General features: G+C 36.9%; 3 protein-coding genes across 4 annotated transcripts; 1 reads left to right on the top strand and 2 right to left on the bottom strand.

Annotated features, from left to right (window-relative positions):
• The first annotated feature begins 352 nt into the window (after window positions 1-352).
• Window positions 353-11553, top strand: LOC149730326 (uncharacterized). The gene is made up of 15 exons (XM_089887380.1): window positions 353-622; window positions 986-1095; window positions 1383-1585; window positions 1767-1855; window positions 2681-2796; window positions 3002-3239; window positions 3532-3637; window positions 3992-4120; window positions 4745-4974; window positions 5149-8805; window positions 9010-9278; window positions 9754-9867; window positions 10115-10243; window positions 10667-10810; window positions 10946-11553. The coding sequence occupies exons 1-15, from the start codon at window positions 439-441 to the stop codon at window positions 11135-11137; spliced, it is 5910 nt and encodes a 1969-aa protein (XP_089743506.1). The 5' UTR covers window positions 353-438; the 3' UTR covers window positions 11138-11553.
• LOC149730325 (cilia- and flagella-associated protein 161-like) lies at window positions 11456-16341 on the bottom strand. Of its 2 annotated transcripts, none has more exons than XM_089887387.1 (9): window positions 16152-16341; window positions 15689-15778; window positions 15303-15401; window positions 14831-14976; window positions 14486-14567; window positions 13425-13583; window positions 12984-13057; window positions 11975-12106; window positions 11456-11630 (listed from the first exon to the last, which is right to left on the bottom strand). In XM_089887387.1, the coding sequence occupies exons 1-9, from the start codon at window positions 16218-16220 to the stop codon at window positions 11555-11557; spliced, it is 927 nt and encodes a 308-aa protein (XP_089743513.1). In that variant the 5' UTR covers window positions 16221-16341; the 3' UTR covers window positions 11456-11554. The 2 variants fall into 2 exon arrangements, with proteins under 2 accessions (XP_089743513.1, XP_089743512.1); XM_089887386.1 differs by lacking the exon at window positions 12984-13057 and adding an exon at window positions 12544-12617 and having other exon boundaries at window positions 16152-16339.
• On the bottom strand, window positions 16276-19390 carry LOC149730324 (NXPE family member 3-like). Its single transcript, XM_089887381.1, has 3 exons — window positions 18390-19390; window positions 17900-18169; window positions 16276-17583 (listed from the first exon to the last, which is right to left on the bottom strand). The coding sequence occupies exons 1-3, from the start codon at window positions 18833-18835 to the stop codon at window positions 16566-16568; spliced, it is 1734 nt and encodes a 577-aa protein (XP_089743507.1). The 5' UTR covers window positions 18836-19390; the 3' UTR covers window positions 16276-16565.
• Window positions 19391-20263: the final 873 nt, after the last annotated feature.

Genomic DNA, 20263 nt, shown 5'->3' with positions numbered 1-20263 from the left:
TTTGCAAATTTTTGAGGAGTTGTACAGTTTTAATTTTGCTACTTACTTTGGGCTAAAAAGTGTTATACTGGCTATACAATAATTAGTCAAAACTTAGCCAAATGTGTTTATTTATTCGTGTAAACGTTTCCAGTTAACGTGCTGTATAAAACACAAGGAAAATTACTGAACAAATTATTTGTTTTTCTGTTGGTATATTATGTGTTCACATGTTTTATTTCTACTTTGTTTATATCAACGAATACCCAATACCCTTATAGAAATATTGTATGTTTTAAAGTATGGTTTTAGTAAGTTATTTTTCTGAATAAATTTTTATTTTTCTGTATCTTAATGGATAACATGTTTTAATGCTGTTTGCATGTTAACCTTACAGAAAAAGTTGTATATTTGAAACTATTGTTTAGTATGAAAAAGAGATAAAATTTGGATCGGAAAATGGCGAAAAGTCACCTTAGGCTTTTATCTTCGAGCAGCGAGAGTGAGGACTCGTGTGATGAGGATCAAGATGGAGCTTCCATGAATCCAAGAAGAGGAATATCAGATGATAGCGAGGATTCTGAGGATGAAATGGATTGTAATGAAGAAGAAGATGAAATATTTCAGGATCCCGGGTCGGACGGTAAGTTTCCTATCCTTGGTCACATGACTTGGCTGGTCCGCAGTAAAAATGTTGCGTTGCTAGTAAACGATCTCCCCCTATTTTATCTGACCGGAAAATGTTAGTGGTTTAAAGTTATTTGTTCTATGGTTAGTTTTTGGTGGTTTCGGTTAGCGGGGTGAGATAACGTAGTGTAAGAATTTTTATAGTGAACTGAATATTGTAGAAATAGCGGACATGCACTTAATTTAAAGACACCAAGCTTTTATGTAGAAAATTTTTTTTTAAATAAATTTCTAGTTAATCTTTACACAATATTAGCTTTGCATGAAATTAATATAACGTTCAGTTGGACTTCAGTAATGCAGATATATTTCAATGCAGGCGATGCCTCGTGTGCAATATGTTTGAATGAATTCACAAAGCAGAAAGTTGGAGTTCCAAACAACTGTCGGCACATATTCTGTGTGGACTGTATTCTTGAATGGAGTAAGGTAATGCAAAGTTGTTTTTCCTAAATATAAACGCCATATTAATGTTATTAATGTATTTCATAGGCATAACAGTAAGGTTGCCTGGGGTGGGAGTTTATTCAAATTTTTGAAACAGGGCATCATATGTTTAGGACACCAGTTGTCGCCTAAAAATATTTTACTTTGCTATTAGATGTCTAGGCTGTACAATGTAGTTCAACAGAACACCCGTTAACCTCTGCCATTTTCCAACCGTGCTAGGCTGCCAAGATAAATACGTAAAATCTATTCCTTCCTTTCATTTGCAGAATGCCAACTCATGTCCAGTTGACAGAATTGAGTTTGAAGCCATTCAAGTTTACCGAAGATTTGGCGGAGTATTTGTTCATGAACTTGTTGTTGAGAAGAAGATAAACGTGGTTGAAACCCACGAGAACGACACCAACTGTCAAGTGTGTGGTAGTGGGGAAAATGAAGAGACTTTGCTTTTATGCGATGGATGTGATTTGGGGTAAGTTGTTTTTTGTCTAAGTTGCCCCTTTTTTGTGTAAATAAACTGATTTACGTTGGAAAAATTGGCATATACAGCACATATCAAAAAGTTTGAAATTCTAGATTCTAAAAAAGTACTGCAGGATATTCAAGGATAATTTGACCTCTTATGTAATATGTTTAAGTGATCTATCCACCAGATACCATTGTGCATGTTTGAACCCACCTCTTGAACAAGTTCCTTCTGATGAATGGTTTTGTATCAACTGTAGACCTTCCCATACTGCAGGTAGGTTCATAGGCACCAAACCTGGGGGGTGAGGTGGGCAAGCCTACCCTAGAATTTTGCATTAATAAGTAAACATTACATCAAATGAAGTGAAATTTGTTTCACAGTATTGTGTCTAACTATCCCTGCCTCCCCTGTTTTTTTTAAAGTTTGCCGTCTATGTTTTGTGCCCCTAGGTCTAGGGTTTATACTAACTTTAAATATTTATTCCTTTTCAATTTTTATTGGTATGTTTAGTGCATATATTTAGTAATGTCTTTACCAGATCCTAAATATGTTATGTAGTAATGTTGTCCAAAGTTGTCCTACTAATTTGTTAAAGTTTCAAAAACTGGGTCAGTTCAGTTTTATGTAACATACGATATTGTTGAACAAAGCAGCTGTTATGTGAATGAATGTAACTTATTTATCTCACATGGGGCGCAACGACAGTTGTTATTACACGGTAGTTCTGTTTTATGCAACTCGCGCCTGCTTACTAGTTGCCATGTATGTAACTTTTTTGGTGATTTTTCTTTTTTTCTGTATGACTTACAATTCACACAACCCATGGTGACTGCTGGGTTTGAGAAATTTTTGTGTTTTGTTCAAGGACATCATCCTATACGGTCACTACCATAAAACAAAAATACAAACATCTAAAAAAATACTAAAATACGACGCAAATACAATCATAAACACTTTAGAAAAATTAATAATTATGAATATTATCTTAAACTTAACTAGTATGTATATTAACAGCTGTTAAATTAGAAGGAATGCAACTTATGTAAAACAAAAACACATGAAAAAAAACCTAATCAGCATGTATATTATGATTTCCAGAACCACATCCACGGCACCACCGAGTGATTGGACGAACATTAGCGAGCGAGCGTGTTCGAAGTGACATCACAAGATCAAGACTTCGACACTCTGCGCTTGTTTCTTCTCTAGATGAAGTGAGTATCAGGAATATAATGAAGTCCAAGTTTAGAAACAGGAATCATCAAGTTTAAATAGATCAGTTTTAAATAACTTTTACCCTTTAAACAAGCATTGCCAAAGTGCAGTATTCATCACTTTAACTAATGTCATTCACACTGTATGACAAATATGAGGGAAACCTTTGAAAAAAATAAACATTGCATTTTTTTGTGTCTTCAGCAAATAGATTCGATCGTGACCGAGATCCTCTCTAACTCCGGTCATCGTCTCCGGATCTCAAACTCTTCCGCGAGGAGACCAAGATCTTCATCTCGAAGATCAACCTCCAGGAAGAAGAGGACAGGATCAAAGAAGCGAAGATCCACATCCAAGAAGAGGACTTCCAAAAGAAGAAAGACGAAAAGAGGAAGAAAGACAAACAAGACACCGAGACATCCGATGTCAAACCGAGTATTTGGTAAGTGGACTTCATTGGCGTAAATGTCGCAAAAATCCAAAATCATTGTAAAGCTTCATCACAGCTTGCATTAGGAACAGAGGGTTTAGATTCAAGGCTTGTCTCCGCCACTATTGTTGGCGTATGTATCTTTGGGCAAAACACTTAACGGCAATTGTTTTAACGTATAAAACAGAACACCCGTGTTATAATGACTGTAGTTGCCCCGCCATGCGAAGATAAATAAGTTACATTCATTCATTCCTTAACAAAATGTTTACAATTTTTCACTTACTAATTGTATGCATAACAGGTGGAAGATGTGACAACAATGCTGGTAATTCTACAACGAATGATATCACTAATGGTACGTTCAGTATCATGGGAGGAGCTGATGATTTGGATGAATACATGCAATCGTGAGTATCATGAATTCATGAATGTGAATTATCATTATAATGATGCAATCGTGAGTATCATGAATTCATGAATGCGAATTATCATTATATGTGAAGTAATATTAACATATGTAAAGTATCAATGTGAATATATTGAAATGTGAATTCATTTATGATTGTATAAATTGTTATAATGGTACGTATGTAGATATTCTTGATTAAATATGAAATGAGCATTATGAAATGAAAACGATATATCATTGTACATGAAAACCATATATCATTGTAAAGTACCATTGTATGATCATTAATATAATTTTTTTAACCGCAAATTTAAAAAGAAATCAATCAAGTTTTGGGTGAAATATGTTGCAGGCGTTCAGATGAGGGCGATCCAAGTTACATTACCGCACAGAAACATAGAATGCTATCTTTATCCGCGATAAGATTTAACGTTCCGCTGCCTTCATTGCTATCGGCATCTTCTACTCGTGGTATGGACAGGTAAATATTCTCTATAATGTATATTACTGTGGAAGAAAATGGAATGCATTTAGCACATGTTTTATCAATTTACAACTTTTTTTAGAATTTTTTTTTTAGAAAAACGGTTAGAGAATTTTTTGAATGTTTTTGTTCACTATTTTGTTTCTAGATTTATTGCATTTAATTCTATATGGGTAAAACCACTGTTCATCTTGTAATGCATTACATTTCACCACAGAGTAAGTATTAGTATGGGTTATTTTGTTTGTTTTGTATTGCGGGGACCGGCAAAAAACCTAGGTGGATTTAAACCATTGCTTTAATTAGGGATACACATTACAGAATAATTAGGTAATTTTGTATTTATAAGAAAAACGTGAAGCCAAAACGGGCAAGTCGAAACGTATAGCAACCTTTGAAAAGAGGCTGCGAACGTTTTCTCTCGAAAGTCCCATAAACACAGGAATCTTTTTTTTTAATTATTAAGTTTTAAAGAATTGTTAGTTCAGTTCAAGAGATGATGTATGATGATGTCATTAAACAGAATTTCGAATCTGTGAGATTCGAATTCTTTTTGTATTCGAATCTAATTTTGGGATTCGGTATTAATGTGCTCAGTTTTAATAGATATTACCACCACAGAGTTAGCCGACCACCCCCCACCCCTGACTTACTTGGAAGCATCCTGCAAAGTCAGGAAGTCCTGCTTGCCCCGACCACCAACATACAAATACAAAGTGGGGGAAAAATCCTGCTTAAGCCAAAGAGTCAAACCGGTCCAAACGAGTTATTACCGGTTTCATCCGCTAAAGAAAAGTTGTCAAAGACCCCTCACACACGACAGAATGGATTGTCACATACTGAGAAATCAGGTGAAATACTATACAGCTTTTCTATGCACATTGTCACAAGTATTTTATAAATGAAGGCAGAGAAAATTTACCAATAAATGGAAAATTAATTGTAGTCTTCAAAATAATTTATCATTAAAAAAAAATGCAAAATGTTGTCAATTTTTTAGTCTAAAAAAGTATTCCTTGTTTCAGGTCAATCTTCCAAATCTAAGAAAGAAAAAGAAACGTCTTCCTCATCCCGATCTTCCCATTCAAACAAACCATCTTCCTCTAAATCCTCTTCTTCTCGAGATAGAGGATCAACATCCAGTGAAACCTCAAATCAGATCGAAAAGTCGTCCCATGGAAGCGGAGGAGTTAAATCTGAACCTCCAGAAGATCAAGATCAGGATGAAAAACAGATGAACAAATCGGACAAAAAGTCCTCCGCAGCAGCATTAAAAAATCGTCGGATCTTAATCAGACCAGTCTTCAACCTACCGAGCGGCATCCAGAAGTCCGGGAGCTGCTCTAAAGATCAAAGTGAGAGCCAGAATGTTTATGATCCTTTTGAGCCGACAGAGGATGATGAGTTATCCTTGCATCCACATCAGGAGGATCTTCTTTATGATCCTTTCCAACCGACAATCTCGGATGAAGAAAAGGAAGAGAAAGAGAAAAAAGATTCCAGCATTGAAACAAAAGAAGTAAAAACCAAAGTGAAACAAGAGAAAAAAGGATCAAAAGAGTCTTCAAAGGAAATAAAGGAAGAGCCAGTGTTTGATCTTGACGTGGATGCGATGTTAGATGATCAACTTGATGCTGCAACTGATCCCATGCTTCTGGTGAAGACTCCTCTGAAGAAGGAGATAAAACAAGAAAAAGTAGAAGAAGAGAAGATGGAAAGTCCTCCTGCTCCTGCTCATCCTCCTCCTAAAGTGAAGAAAGAGAGGAGTGACGCGGTTGAGCTCGATATGTTTGCCGAGATGGAGTTGGAAAGAGTGGAGAATGCTACGGATGTAACTCGTGATGAAGGTGATCCTCTTGACTCTTGGAGGACCAATGTCCCGTCTTCTTCTGATCAAGTTTCTCTTCCTGGATTCTCATCTTCCAAGGATACCTCCGGACCCCCTATTAAGTTCAAGAAGTTAAACAGGAAGATCAGGAACTCATTTTCGAAGGAAAACATCAACCAAGAGGATAATGAGGAAAAAAGTGTTGCTGAAAGTAGAGAAAAACAAGAGAAACCTGAGCAAGATGAAAAACAAGAAACGCAATCTGGAAACACTAGAAATCCATTGACTAAAGATGAATTGAAGAAAAAGTCTTCGGGATCAAGGAGTAAAAGATCAAGGTCCAACAGCAGGAGTCGAGTGTCGCGTTCAAGGAGGTCCCGGTCTCGTTCAAGGAATCGAAGATCATCTGATGCACGTCGTCGAGATTCATATGACAGGAGGACCTCGTCGAGCAAATATCCAAGGAATAGGTCAAGGAACTCCAGGAGCAGATCAAGATCCAGGGATCGGAAAAGAAGACGCTCGAGATCAAAGGACCGATCTAAAGATAGGAAAGCTCGCTCCAGGAGCAGATCAAGAAGAAGATCAAAGAGCGATCTTCAGTCTACTTCCCAACCATCCACAAAAGAGAGTTTGGAAAAGAAAAAGGAAAAAAAGTCAGAAAAACGAGCAGTTAAAAACGAAGAGAAATCTCCAGAAAGGGAAAAAGGTAAAAAGAGTAAAGAAAAATCCCCTGGAAGTGATGAAAAGATTAAAGACATGGAAATAAAAAGAGAGCCGATTTCAAACGCTACTGCAGTAGGAGAATTAAGTGAATCTCAAGGAAAAAACAAAGATGACGCAAAATCTGATGGTGTTTCGGTAAAACAAAGTAGCAATGTTGATCATGAAGCTGAAGCAAAATCTAAATCTAAAAAGAGGAAAATTAAAGAGGAAGTTTTATCAACAGATGATAATTTGGAAGAGAAATCTGAGAAGTTAAAATCTGAGCATGACATAGCTGGTTCAAGTCAGGAGAAAACGAAACTTGAAAACAAAGATTCGAATCTTGAGAGGGAAAAAGTTGTGGGGAAGCAAGATGTAAAGAAGAAGAAAAAGAAGAAAGATGACAAGGAAGAGACTGGTCGTCCACTGAAGAGGAAGAAGAGCAAGCACAAAGATGAGGAGTCTGTGAGTGATCTTTCGGTGGAAACGAGCAAGAAAAAGATAAAAGAAGAAGCGGCATCTGATCATGAGAAGTCTCACGCGAAGAAACATAAGAAGCACAAGAAGCATGATTCGGTGAAACATGGTGATGCTTCTCCCGTGAAAAGTCATAAATCTCACAAGAAGAAAAAAAATAAAAGTCATCAGGAGAATGATGACTTTGCTGATATGCTCCTGGAGGACTTGGAGGTAACTATAAAACCGGACACATCAGATGAGAAGAGGGAAAAGAGCTACTCTTCTTCCATAGAGCAAGCTGTGAAAGAACCAGAAACTCGTTCTTCTGGTAGTTCAGGCGATCACAGGATGTTGGATTCCGATAAAACTGATGAAAAGTCTGAAAAACTTGAAATAAAAACTAATTTTGAAGAATCAATTGATGATATGCTCGAACAACCATATTTTAAACCCGAAACAACGACAGAAAGTAAGTCGGTTGAGATGAATATGATGTTGGATGACGTAGATGCAGGAAGAAGTAAATCCTCAGATTGTGACATGAGAAGCCCTTCGCCGATCTCTCCCATCCTTCTCTCACCGGATCAGAGTCCTCTTCCAGGAGCAAATCACTCCCTCCTCTCAAATGATTTGAAAGAGACCCCGAGTTATGCAGAAGAGTTCCTGGAGCAATCGAGGAAGAGGTGGAACGAAAATCTCCGGAAGAAGTCGGTTTCTGTTACTCCGGAGGATCTTCCTGATAAGGAAGCGGGAATCGAGTCTTCCCTTGGGAGCCAAATTTCACCCCAAAAGTCTGATGTGAAAAACTCATCAAATGAAGTAGTGATGGTTAAACTAGATAGTGACGACCATGCAACGGTGTCCGACATTTTTGCTGAGTCATCAGGCAATGTTACACCCATGGATGACTCATCACAAATTGCGCCGGAAAATTTGCCTGGAGAAAAAACAATTTCAATTGAGTTGGAAAAGAATTTTGAAATATCTAAAAGTGATAAAAAAAGAGAAAGTGACAGAAAAGAAAATGCTTCATGTTTGAAGGATAAAGTTGAAACTAAACGTAAAACTCCAGAAAAAAGCAAGTCCCGGTCAAAATCGGATAAAAAACACGAGTCTACTTCGAAAAGAAGAAGATCCAGCGATCACTCGTCTTCGAAGAAGCAAAGATCATCAAGGTCGCCACGTAGAAGATCGGAGAGGTCACGAAAGCGGAGCCGTGACTCCGATTCGTGGCACAAGCCACGGAGGAGGTCAAGTCGCTCTCATTCGTCACCTGACCATCAAAGACGGAGTGACAAACACAAGAGGTCGCCATCACCAGTGAAAAGACGGGATTCCAAAAATACTCATACTTATAAAACTGAACTAAAAGTAGAAAAGGTTGAAGAACCGCAACCGATTTCTACGATAACGAGTCAAAAGTTTGAGCCATTAGAAGATAATATAACACAACATGATTCTCAAATACACAGCGAGCTTTTATTTTCTGCTCCAAATAGTTCTGCGTTGATTCAAATCAACACAGTTGATCAACCTGTATTGATGGAAGATGTCTCAAGTAAAATATCCACACAACAACAACAACAACTTATATCTAATAAAAACCAAAGTAGTGACAAAACCTCACCAAAGACACTTCCAAACAAAGTTCCCGTGGCCGTCATATCACCAACAAAACAAGAAGTAAAAGGTAAATCAAATTTCAAATGCTAGTTTTTTATGTTAAAATATTTTTAGGTCATTTGAATTTAAAACTATTTTTAAATAATGACTGTCTGTGCACTGCCATGCGATGATAAATAAGTTACGTTCATTCACATTTGTGTTAGCAATTTAACACAATATTTGTACCTTTCGAATTTCTAATAAAAAATCAAATTAAACCATGTTTTAGCACCCGAACTTTACTCTCCATCTTGCCCCATCTCCCCTGAGTCACCTGAACCAATAGGAGACCTTCCTCCTCCCCCGCCCCCTAAAATCAACCAATCACCAGCCAAGGTTGGAGTGGGCGTGTCAAAAACATCAGAAGTTGAAAACGAGAAGAAATTAAACCCGACGCAAATATTAAACATCGCTGGTTTGAATCCCACACAGCAATCGGCAGCTAAAGATGCGATCATGAGCATCGCTGAGTTGTCTCGACAACTACAACTGGGCCAGGTAATATATGGTACTGTGGGGTAAGAAGGGACACCTTGGGCCAGGTAATATATGGTACTGTGGGGTAAGAAGGGACAGGATACGGTTTTATAATTCTTTAAATGTCCTTTGTTTTCTACCAAATGGGACGAGAAAAGAGAATGAAAAGGTGTCCCATCTGTCCCCACCCTGCTGTATGAGTTAGATCAGCATTGGCTCATTACAAAATTATACACGATATATAATGTAGTATTAATTTATCATTGCTGAAGAGTAGTTTATGTGGGTCCGGCTTACTTTTTAGGAGGCGTACACTATGTCCTGTTTCGTGACAGTCCTTGGATCTGAGTGCAAACTTGTGAGCCGATGTAAATCATAACACAACAGTTTTTTACAGAAATCATTTTTAATTTGCAAATTTATTTGTAAAGAATTTTTTTTTTCGTCTTACTTTTTAGCACTCAGTTTAAACATTACTGCATATTATTTGTTACAGATTCTCCCAAACAAAGAAACAAGCCATAAAGAAAAAGATGGATTATCTCCAGTTTCAATTGATAATATTGAAAGTTCTGCTGTTGAAATGTACAACAAGGGAAAACAAAAAACGGTTTGTTATTTATTGTTGTTTTTATAATTGTATGGACATTGTATGCTAGACGATCGCTTTTACCCTGCTGTTAGGTGTCTATACAAACAAGCAGAGCCAAAGTATATTGCATTCACCACATTAATCAATGAGGTTCCCTATGTTTGACAACTATGAGTGTAACTGTATTTTAACAATTTCACCCTAAAATTACTGATAAATTAAAAATTGTGACCCCTATTTAACCCAAAGTATATTTTTCGTTCAGTTGCTGAAAAAACTAACTTTCCAACAAGAAGTTGTCGAAGCCGCAAAATCAGCGATTAAACCTCATTATGAAAGAAGAGAAATAAACAAAACGCAATACAAGGATATTATGAAACGAGCAGTTAATAAAGTAGGTTTTATATAAGTGTTGTTATTAACACTAAAGTGGCACACTGGCTTAGCAGTGCGGGAAGAGACACTCATTATATATCACAGGTGTTCTGTTTCATACACCTTATGTCCGTTTTCGAGTCACGAGTTATAATTTCTGGTTATAATATTTGTCAAACTGGCGTGTCATTGCAGTGGATAAAGCGCTTTCCTCTAGACCATAGGATACTGGTTCGAGGCTTGATCCTGCCACATTGTGGAATATTTGGCTTGGGCACTTAACAGTGATCCTCTAATTCGTCCTCTAAAAATATACGACACATGTTACATATGTTGTTACTCGTAAGCGGGCACAAGGTGTATGAAACAGAACACCCGTGTTATAAGTTGCCCCACCAAGCGTTAAATAATTCACATTCACTCAATCATTGCTTGTATTTAGATTTGCCAAGCTGACAAGACAAAGATTGTAAATCCTGTAAAAGTTCGTCGATTAATACGAAGATACGTTGAATGCTATCAGAGGAAAAATGTAAAAAGTAAAGAGAAAATGAAAAACGTATTGGATTTAAAAGTTGAAAAACATGTAAGTTAACTTAACCACTTGTTCTAGTTTGATTGGTTTGTCTGCTAAGTGTAGCGACCATTTTTTTTAATATTCAATATGATTTCAATTGTAAACTGGTTTAGCTGTCTTATTGTTATAACTTTTTGCATCTAGATGCGTCCGAAAATTTCCGATCCTTCCGAGAGTCCTCCAAGTCCGATTGGATCTCCCCTTACTGCTCCTGAATCCGCATTGGAGGACACAAGCAACACTCCATCACTGTTGAAGCGAGAGCCAAGGAAGATCGTAACTCTTCCCGACTTGCCGCTTCCCCCACCCCCCCCTCCACCAAGGCCAAGATACTAAACTCATATTTTACAGCATGTAAACTGTGGCCTCTCACTTGTTATTGTTTCATTTACACCACAGAGTTAAATAACATTGCATTTTTTGCAAAAAGGAAAACCTAAGAAAATTGAAATGCAAGATAATTTGATTTTTTTGTGGCAAAAAAAAAAAATAACTAATAGAGATTTCTTTTTTGGCGACTATCAGTGTTAGTCTCACTGTGGTGTAAACATTATTTTTTATCGATTTTCAGGTCACTTTTTTAACCTGTCGCCTTTTCGTTTGGTGAACCCAATTTTCAATCTTGTGTTCGGACAAACTTGCGTTATAATCATGTCAGTTTGCGATCGTTTTATTTAAAGTGCTGTGTGGACGTTTGCATTCTGTAAAAATACGTGTACAAAATCTACATAAAAACATTATGAGCAAGTAGAGTTAGGTCGTGGATGGTTTATCTTCTGATGTTGGTTCTTCTGCTGACTTTGGTGCTCCACTTGGCTGAGGTTCAGGTCTAAGGTAAAAAAGTGCATCAGTTAAAATTAGATGTAAATGTGGAGTTGAATGAATAAATGTAATGTATTTATCCTCACGTGGCTGGAAAATGGCAGTCATTATAATACTTGCGTTATATTTCATACACCTAATGTCCTGCCCAAGGATTTTGTTACACAGCCACTATGATTAAGTGATAGAGCTCTGAACCTTGTAAAAAAGCTAAGATTAATTGCCCTAAACATCACCCTGCTATTTGTTGTACCAAGTCAAAGCCATAAGAAACAATAATAAAGAAAAATTCTAAACTAACGAAACAATTTCACCAGTTTAATAGAGATTGAATTTAGATATTGCAGATACCTGTCAAAATGTGTTGTGACATCATCACTGGGGTTTCCAGATACAAACACCCAGTGATTGTTATCCTTCTCAGCTTTGTGAGTATCAAGAACAGTATGCGCTGATACTTCGAATTCTCTTCCGAATGGAGTTCTGTGAAAAACAACAATTAAAATAAAGAGTTTTTAAAAAGTTATAATTTACAAAAAAAAACGGTTTTATTATTTGTATCAGTAATTTCCAAACTGTGAACTGTAGAGAGAACTTTTCAACTCACAGAAAAAGTTTCAAAACCACTCATTTATAACATGACTTTATTGTTTTATGTCAAGTCTGCTGATAAGTTATGACATATGTAACTTTGTTGGTGATTACTTCTTAGGATTTACAATTTGGACAATCCATGCAGGTCTACTGAGTTGGAATGGTTGTTGGAGCCTCTTGCCCTATTGGACATACAAGCCAACAATAGTGGCAGAAGTGAGCCTTAAACCAATTTTTTTCTGGTCAAGAGGTGACTGCGACAACTAAAGTGACAAATAAAACCCTAAAAACTGACGTTACTAAGCAAATAAGCAAGCTACATCTACCTGAGTGTGTGCTTGTCTAACACGATTAGTTTCTCCCCAGTTTTGTTATGATGAAGCAGCAACATGGTGTTAGCCTGGTTAACAACAGCAATGCAAATCAAATACAAACCAATTCACAACAAAGAAAATTGCATTAAACCGCTATTGTGTCTCTAGAAGAGCCACCAACTATCAGGTTGACAGGCCGCTTATGGATAATGTAATGGGTGATTTTTGTCCTTGGTTGATCGAAGCTTTATCACTACTTCAACCATTATATTTTTGCTATCCAGATTTTGGAAAATATTTTTCCAATTCAACTAGATAGCTAAACAAGTACTGTTATGTTTTTCGAATAAAGCTAAAAACAACTCACACAAAGGAATTTACAGAAACAGCAAAATGAAAAACACACACAGCATCCCACAATCAAAGGAAAACACGCAACACACAATACATACTTTAGCCCACATTCATCAGGAGTAGACAACGCTTGTCCAGTCTTGTTGTGCGAAACAACTATTTTGCAATTCCCCTAATATAGCATTAGTAATGAATTACAACTAATGGGCTTTATGATGATATTTTACTAAGTGTAATCAAGCCTTTGTAAAACCAGTTTGCTAAGGACAATTATAACATTTATTAAATACATTGTTTGGTAAGTTTTTGAGTAAAATATATGGTAGGCTTGGGTAAGATCAATACCATTAGCATGTAAAATCTTATATCCTGTAATTAACTATTTTAGAGTCGTGAGGGTATGGTTGTACAGTTTCGTAAATATGCTTGTACTACCAAATTGGACGTTAAACCAAAAAAGGTGGACCATCTCACCCCAACCCAGTTAACCTATTTTCACATTACAATATCAAAAAAAAGAATGTTATCAAAATACATACTGGAACGGGACGGCCTTCAAATTCAAGTCTATGCTGAGGATGGTAAGCCAACACCTGCCACGTTGATAAGTAGTTTACTTCATCCACAAGTTGAACAATTTGCTGACGAGATTTCTTTGCACTGAGGTTGAAACGAGCATGGTCGCTGAAGAGTTTTAACTGAAATGGATAATGTTTGGTTATTCTTGGTTGTTGTGGGTTAATGGCAGTCTATTAAAACATGGGCATAACAGAAACTTGCTTTCAATGCGCATGATGGGGCAACGACAGTAGTTATAACCCAGTGGCGTATCATAGACCCCGAACCACGCAGCTGCGGGGGCACACATGTTTTATTAGTGAGACCTATGTAACAGTTGGAGTTGTATTGATTTAGCAGATATAGTTATAAAGAAGGGAGCCACATACAAGCCTTGCAAGGGGGCCTTTAATATCTTAAAACACCACTGGTTAAAAGACTGGTGTTCTGTTTATACACCTCGTACCAGCTGATAAGTTAGGAATTATCACATCTCTTATCTTATTAAAGGTGGCAGCACACAGTATCCAGCTTGCGAAGTTGTATGCAAACCCATTACCGAGTTCCGCATGCGGAAGCGAAATTCGGACAAAACGGACGAATTCCGGATACTGTGTACAGCCACCTTAAGTGTCTGTTAGCTGTTACCATTTGGATTTGTTGCTGGTGGCAACATAAGGGTCATTGAGAATAACACTTACACTGGTGGATTGACTGCAGTATTTTAAAGATTGAATGGCACTTGACAATGCCAAGTTGGCATTCAGCGTATTTTGTTTGGCTCAGTGACTACTGCCTCTAGCCATGCGTTCTTAAGTTTGCGGCACAGCGCTGTCATTATTGTGGGTGTATATGTCTTTAAGATATTTATTGACTGCTGTTGCCCTACCATGCAAGGATAAAATACAATACTATCAATCCTTAATATTCTAAAATACATTAGTAAGTTTCCTATACCATTTTACCATTTCCATATGCAGCCATTTTAAAATAAAAATCAAGAAAAAAATACATTCAAAACATTTCGTTTTAAAACACTCACATTTCCAGCATACCCTCCAGTGGTAGAAATGGCAAATGGTTGACCAAACTTTAATGGAGATCCATTTTCACTTCCGTCAACACTGTATGTGGTATTGGGGTTATGGTTTTCAAATTATTAACACACACACATATATATATATTTGCTAAAAAAAGTTTTTGGATATGTGTCTTATATATATAATATGTACATATATGCAATGCAAAATTTACCCAGTTATACTGATATTTGAAAAAATACTTTGAACCGATTAAAAGGACTATAGTGCACCTAAGAATACTTTGTGCACAGTCAGGAAACGCTGCCTTATGCAAATTTTACCCAAAACTTAAAATTTTAAATTACCTTGTAATAACAAATGAATTCCTGGCTGATGGATTTAACATTTTTGATGCAGAAACATTACACGGGCCTTCAACCTGGCATGCCGTGTGCATCTTGTGCTCATCTATGTTGATTGACAGTGATGTAGCGGGACGGGGGGGCTCTATCTGTGTGAGACATAATGTGGATAGATCACAGATTAAATAAGCTTTGTTAGAAAAGTTTTTTGTCACCATAGTTTTAACGACAATCATAACACTGTGGGAGTTACTACATGAGTTACCATGTTCGTAATTTTGTGAGAATTTTTTCTTTATGTATGGCTAATATTTTGGACAACCCATTAGTGACCACTGAATTGGAGCAACTGCCGTTAAATGTCTTGCCCAAGGACACATACGCCAACAATGGTAGCAGTGTTAAGCTTTAAACCCACTACCTCTGAGCTAGGCGTGCTAACTATTGATTCACAGCTTTGACTTTAACCACATACCTGCTGCAAAGATAAAGGAACCGTTTCTTGGCCAGGGTTGACGAGCATAACAACGTCACCAAAGTGAACAAATCCATCCGTGGTAACTGTCAGTTCACTCTGTAATTCACAAGTTGTAAAACCAACTATATGCCGGTACTGTGTGTGAGAATTAAAATAGAGATTCAATAGACTTTTGTTTTCGCATAATCTTTTACTATCTCTTTACTGAAGATATCGGAATAAATACAAAATGACAGTCTTCATAACTTGCTGAGGGTGAAAATAACTCATATATATACATATTATATTTGACACTCTTGTGTTTAAATGGAAGAAATGTGTATTTTTTATGGGTTTTTATGTTTGTATTAAAACTTTTTAGTGTATTGAATTTTGTTGAATACCTTTTTCAATATGTTATGCATTAGGTTGTGGGACTTTTGTATCAGAAGTTCTCCTTTTTCCTTTTTGTCAAGAAAATCTTTCAGAAGATCCTTAAGATTAAAATCTGATTAGATTTACGGTATACAAAGTATTTGCAATACACAGTACAGGGTCCAGAGCATTTGAAGCAAGTTTATTGTGTGTTATAGCAATCAAGCGAGTTTTAATGTTTATATATGGAAAACTTATCCAAGTATTCTAACATGAACATGGATATGAATGAATGTAACTTGTTTTATCCTCAGCCAGCGGGCAACGACAGTCTTTAACACGGGTATTTTGTTTCATACACCTCCTACCCGCTTACAAGTTACCAAATAAATAAAATTGTAATTATTTTTTAGATTGTTTGTTTCTTATATTGCTGACAATTTTGACAACCGAATAGTTTAGTACAAAAAGTAATCAAAAAAACATATTTACTTCTTCCAAACAAATATCCTCATTCCAGTTACCAACCCGAACCGATGGATTATATGTTCGAACACTCATTTCTTTCACGTCAGCTAAACTAATATATTAACTCAGTTTTCCAGCTACAGCAACGAAATAAGGAAATTGTATTTTAGTTTTCTCGTTGTCATGGTAATATAAAATCCCCTAACAACGAAGAGACATAGACATCGTAAAATTAAGAAAAAACAGGTTTTCTGGTGACTAAACTACCCTTGGAAGAGCGCTACTAGCGAGAAGCACGAGTTAAAATAAACAATTGAAGAGAGCTCAAAAACTATACAAATTCAATAAAATGGCATCGTTGTTTTTGCATGATACGGACTATAATTGTACATCTAAAATATAGAGTGACACGAACTCTCTTTAAAGGCACTACCATAATTAACACAAGTAAGATAAAAATAGAGCAATATGCTCAAGGATAACGCTTTCTTTCGGGTGTATGTTTTTATGATTGGGATAAACGGTTGTCATCTGCCAAGTGTCGATGAAACCAACGCCAGGAACTGTTTCAAACGTCTTGCGAAGTATTTTACACAGTCTGAAGCTATACCACTCGGTCGGAACAAATTTCACGCTGTTTCGATGGCGAATGCAACCGCGGATAAACACCCGCACGCCCGGAGAACGTAACTGAAGTTCGATAACGGATCGTTTCACAACCTCCACCCTTTGAAGGTAGAAGATTGGGTCTATTAATTGAAAATGAAGAGCAATATTGATGACTACGAGTATATTATGCCCATCATCTGTTTTGATTTCATTCAAAGTGTCAGCTATAAAAGCATGCGATTCTGGTGGCCCTGGATTATACATAGGCATTCCGTGTGATCTATAATAGAAAGTTATATTGTAATCTGTTAAGTAACCAACGCGAGGCGCTTGCCAAACATCGTGTCCGGGCTTCGCTCTCATTTTAGTTGGGTGGTCCTGGAATTTAAGAAATTTCAACAAGACTGTATACCACTGGCGCATTGTGGAGTCGCCGATGAAATAGACAACTTTATGTCGCAAACATTCCCCGATCTTGATACCTTTTGAGCGTGGTTTACATTGAAGAGATTGCCATTCGTGGTTCAAGTAAAACCCAGAATGTTTTCCAGCACGAAACTCGAACGAATCTTCCGACATTCCAGATGTACTTTCACAAATCGGCAAGGAGTTTACCAACTCTTCCATGAAACTTGAGTTCTTTACCATAATCGAACCACCTTGGAAATTAATTGGTATTTTCCATGTCGACCCCTCAAGGAAAAGTGGAGTTTTACCAACATACGAATCTCTCGAACCTTCCTTTGTTTGGGTGTAGTTGGCGTTACCAGGACATCCACCGTCAGCAGTTGGCAAACAGAACCAGGAACCTCCCTTTTCTGGTTGTGAGAAATCACACAACGGTTGACTAAAAATAAAACAAACAAATATTTAACCAATTACAGAAGAATTACAAAAATTAAATAATAAATATTCCAATATCCTAATATACAATTAAATTCCCTTTATGACTGCTGTTGCCCCGCCACACGAGGATAAATAAGTTACAATTATTTATTTATAACAACAATGGTGTGTTCTTTTTTATACCTCGCGCCCGCATACGATTTGTTAAAATGTCTCCCTGTTTGAGAACTTGCTATACCGAACACTCTCGTTATAACGACTGTCGTTTTCGGCCACGCAAGGGTAAAGTATGTCACATTCATTTAATAAAGACTTACCTCGGCTGAGGTTGTATCCCAACATTGCAATAAACTTGTTCCCCCGTAGGGTAAGTTGAAACAAATGTAATTCCATTTTCTTTACCCGCTGCGCTATAATAAACAAGAGCCGCAACCGCTTCACTAGGATGGACCAAATCAATAAATAGAGTCGTGTTACCAGGCCAGAGTAACGGCGCAGAAATTGTATAAGAACCATCGGCGCGGTCAATTATGTTACAGCCAATCCCGCTACCGAGTTCGTCTCCATTTTCATCTGTATTTATCAACCTAAAAATAAGGTGAATGAAAATATAAACAAATGGGGAGAGTAAAAATATAAAAATACGTTAATGACCACCGGGTTGGAGCAATTGCCGTTAAGTGTTTTGCCAATGACACACGGTAGCAGCATCGAGCCTCGAACCACGTCAATAAATTCCCGGTGACACAATAACACATACAATCCAGCTTACAAAACTATCGGTAACATAATAGCAGATATACATACCTGGCAAAGAAATAATCACCGCCGTATCTTTTTCTCCTTCCCAACCCGTCGTATGCTTCTACCTTGGCAACTAATGTATCTCCAACCTTATATACAGCTGTGTTATGTTGCTTTATTACCAAACGAGTATTCCTTCCAGAAGTAACTTCGCGGATTGTAACGGGCCAAGCTATTTTCCCTTTCTCAATTAAACTCAACAATTGATCCACTTCAAAATAGAATGGCCGCCAAACTTTTGAGCCAAACTCAAGTTTTGTGAACGACTTTATTAAACTTGTAAAGTTGATATAGCTTGATTGCTTCTGTTGTATATCGGTTGGATTTACAGAAACGTCCTTGCAAACCCTCGACGTGTAAGAAGGTCCAAATGAAATTAGATACACCAGTAAAGCAGTGCAAACTACAACGCATATGTTAATTATGATATTGTTGAGCGATACCCTCATACTGTACGCCAAACTTTCCAATGAATAAATCCTATAAAATAACGTTAAAGTACTGTGGGATAAGATACAATAGCGAAGATCAAGTTAATGAATACAGCGAAGAAAGTTAGCAACAGAACGACAGTCATTATACACACGCTGCAGGTAAAAGCCACTCAAACAAAAATATCACATAAAAAAAAGCATGGCTGCTAAATCATAAACCAAAATTAAATACCTAAAACAGCCCATCTTACTCCACACATTACGATATATATATTACATGTAAGTGACTAGAAAGTTCTTCGTCATGGCTCTTTAAGTTCTTTTGCCTGTATATATATCTATTCTCTTGGTTAAGTCTATATGTCAGGTAAATACATAAATGTAATGCTAAAAATTCAACAGTACAGAGTCCAACGCTTGGCAATCATTACCGGTTGACAAAGTATCGTATCAATTTTTCAATACAGCAATACTTCTATGATAATTTTGTTTGCCCAATGATAATACGGCTCAGCAGTAACACATGTCAGCCAACTGCTTTAAGTCAAAGACACTATAGTAGGGTGGGGGAAGCTGGGACACCTTTAGCACATAATATCCATATATCCTGGATTTTGTTTTAAACAATTAACAATGGTCTATGGGAGTCGTGAGGATTTAGTTTTTATAATTCTTTGAATGTTCTTTGTTTACTATTAAATAGGAAGAGAAAATAGAGTTAAAAGGTGTCCCATCTTCTCCCACCCTACTCTATCTTGAGGCCTTTAATTCGTCGTCAAATCAACGCCTATGTTTAACTGTTTATATTTATAAGCGCTTGGCGACTATTTTATTTGCCTTTGTTCATTTATTCCTAGACTAAGAAACTCTGTGTAGTATGTCAGCGGAAGATGGGACACCCTTTGATATTTGTCGTCCCATTTGATAGTAAACAGAGAACATTCGAAGAATTACAAAACCGTATCCTTACGACTCCCATAGGCTGTTGTTAATTGTTTAAAACACGATCAGGTTATTTAGATACTACGTGCTAAAGTGGCCCATCCTACCCCGCCGTACTGTATACAGAGCTTATACCAACTAAAACATTAACACAATAGTTAACAAGACGGCATATATATGCGGTAACTGTACAAGCATGTAATATTATTTAATCCAAAGACCTCTGTAAATTTGGGGTGAATTAAAGTTAAATATACCGCTTTCACACGTCGACCGCTACACTACTATATGCAAAACAAAAGACGGTCTCTATAATTTTGAAGAGTAATATTTTGTCTTTAATCCCATACACTCCTCTCATCCCTTTACATTTAGTCTCTACTCTAGTAGGCCTAAACTCAGGCAACTTCTCTTTTTAGGAAAAGTTTAAATAGTTATAAGACTTGTATGTCATAGGTGCCGTCTGTGCCCTAGTAGCCTAATATATATATAGTACTGTTG

Source organism: Ciona robusta, chromosome 10, assembly GCF_009617815.1.
Source record: "Ciona robusta chromosome 10, ASM961781v2".
Lineage (NCBI taxonomy): Eukaryota > Metazoa > Chordata > Ascidiacea > Phlebobranchia > Cionidae > Ciona > Ciona robusta.
Note: the sequence above shows the minus strand (reverse complement) of the source record. Positions and strands in the feature narration are given on the sequence as shown.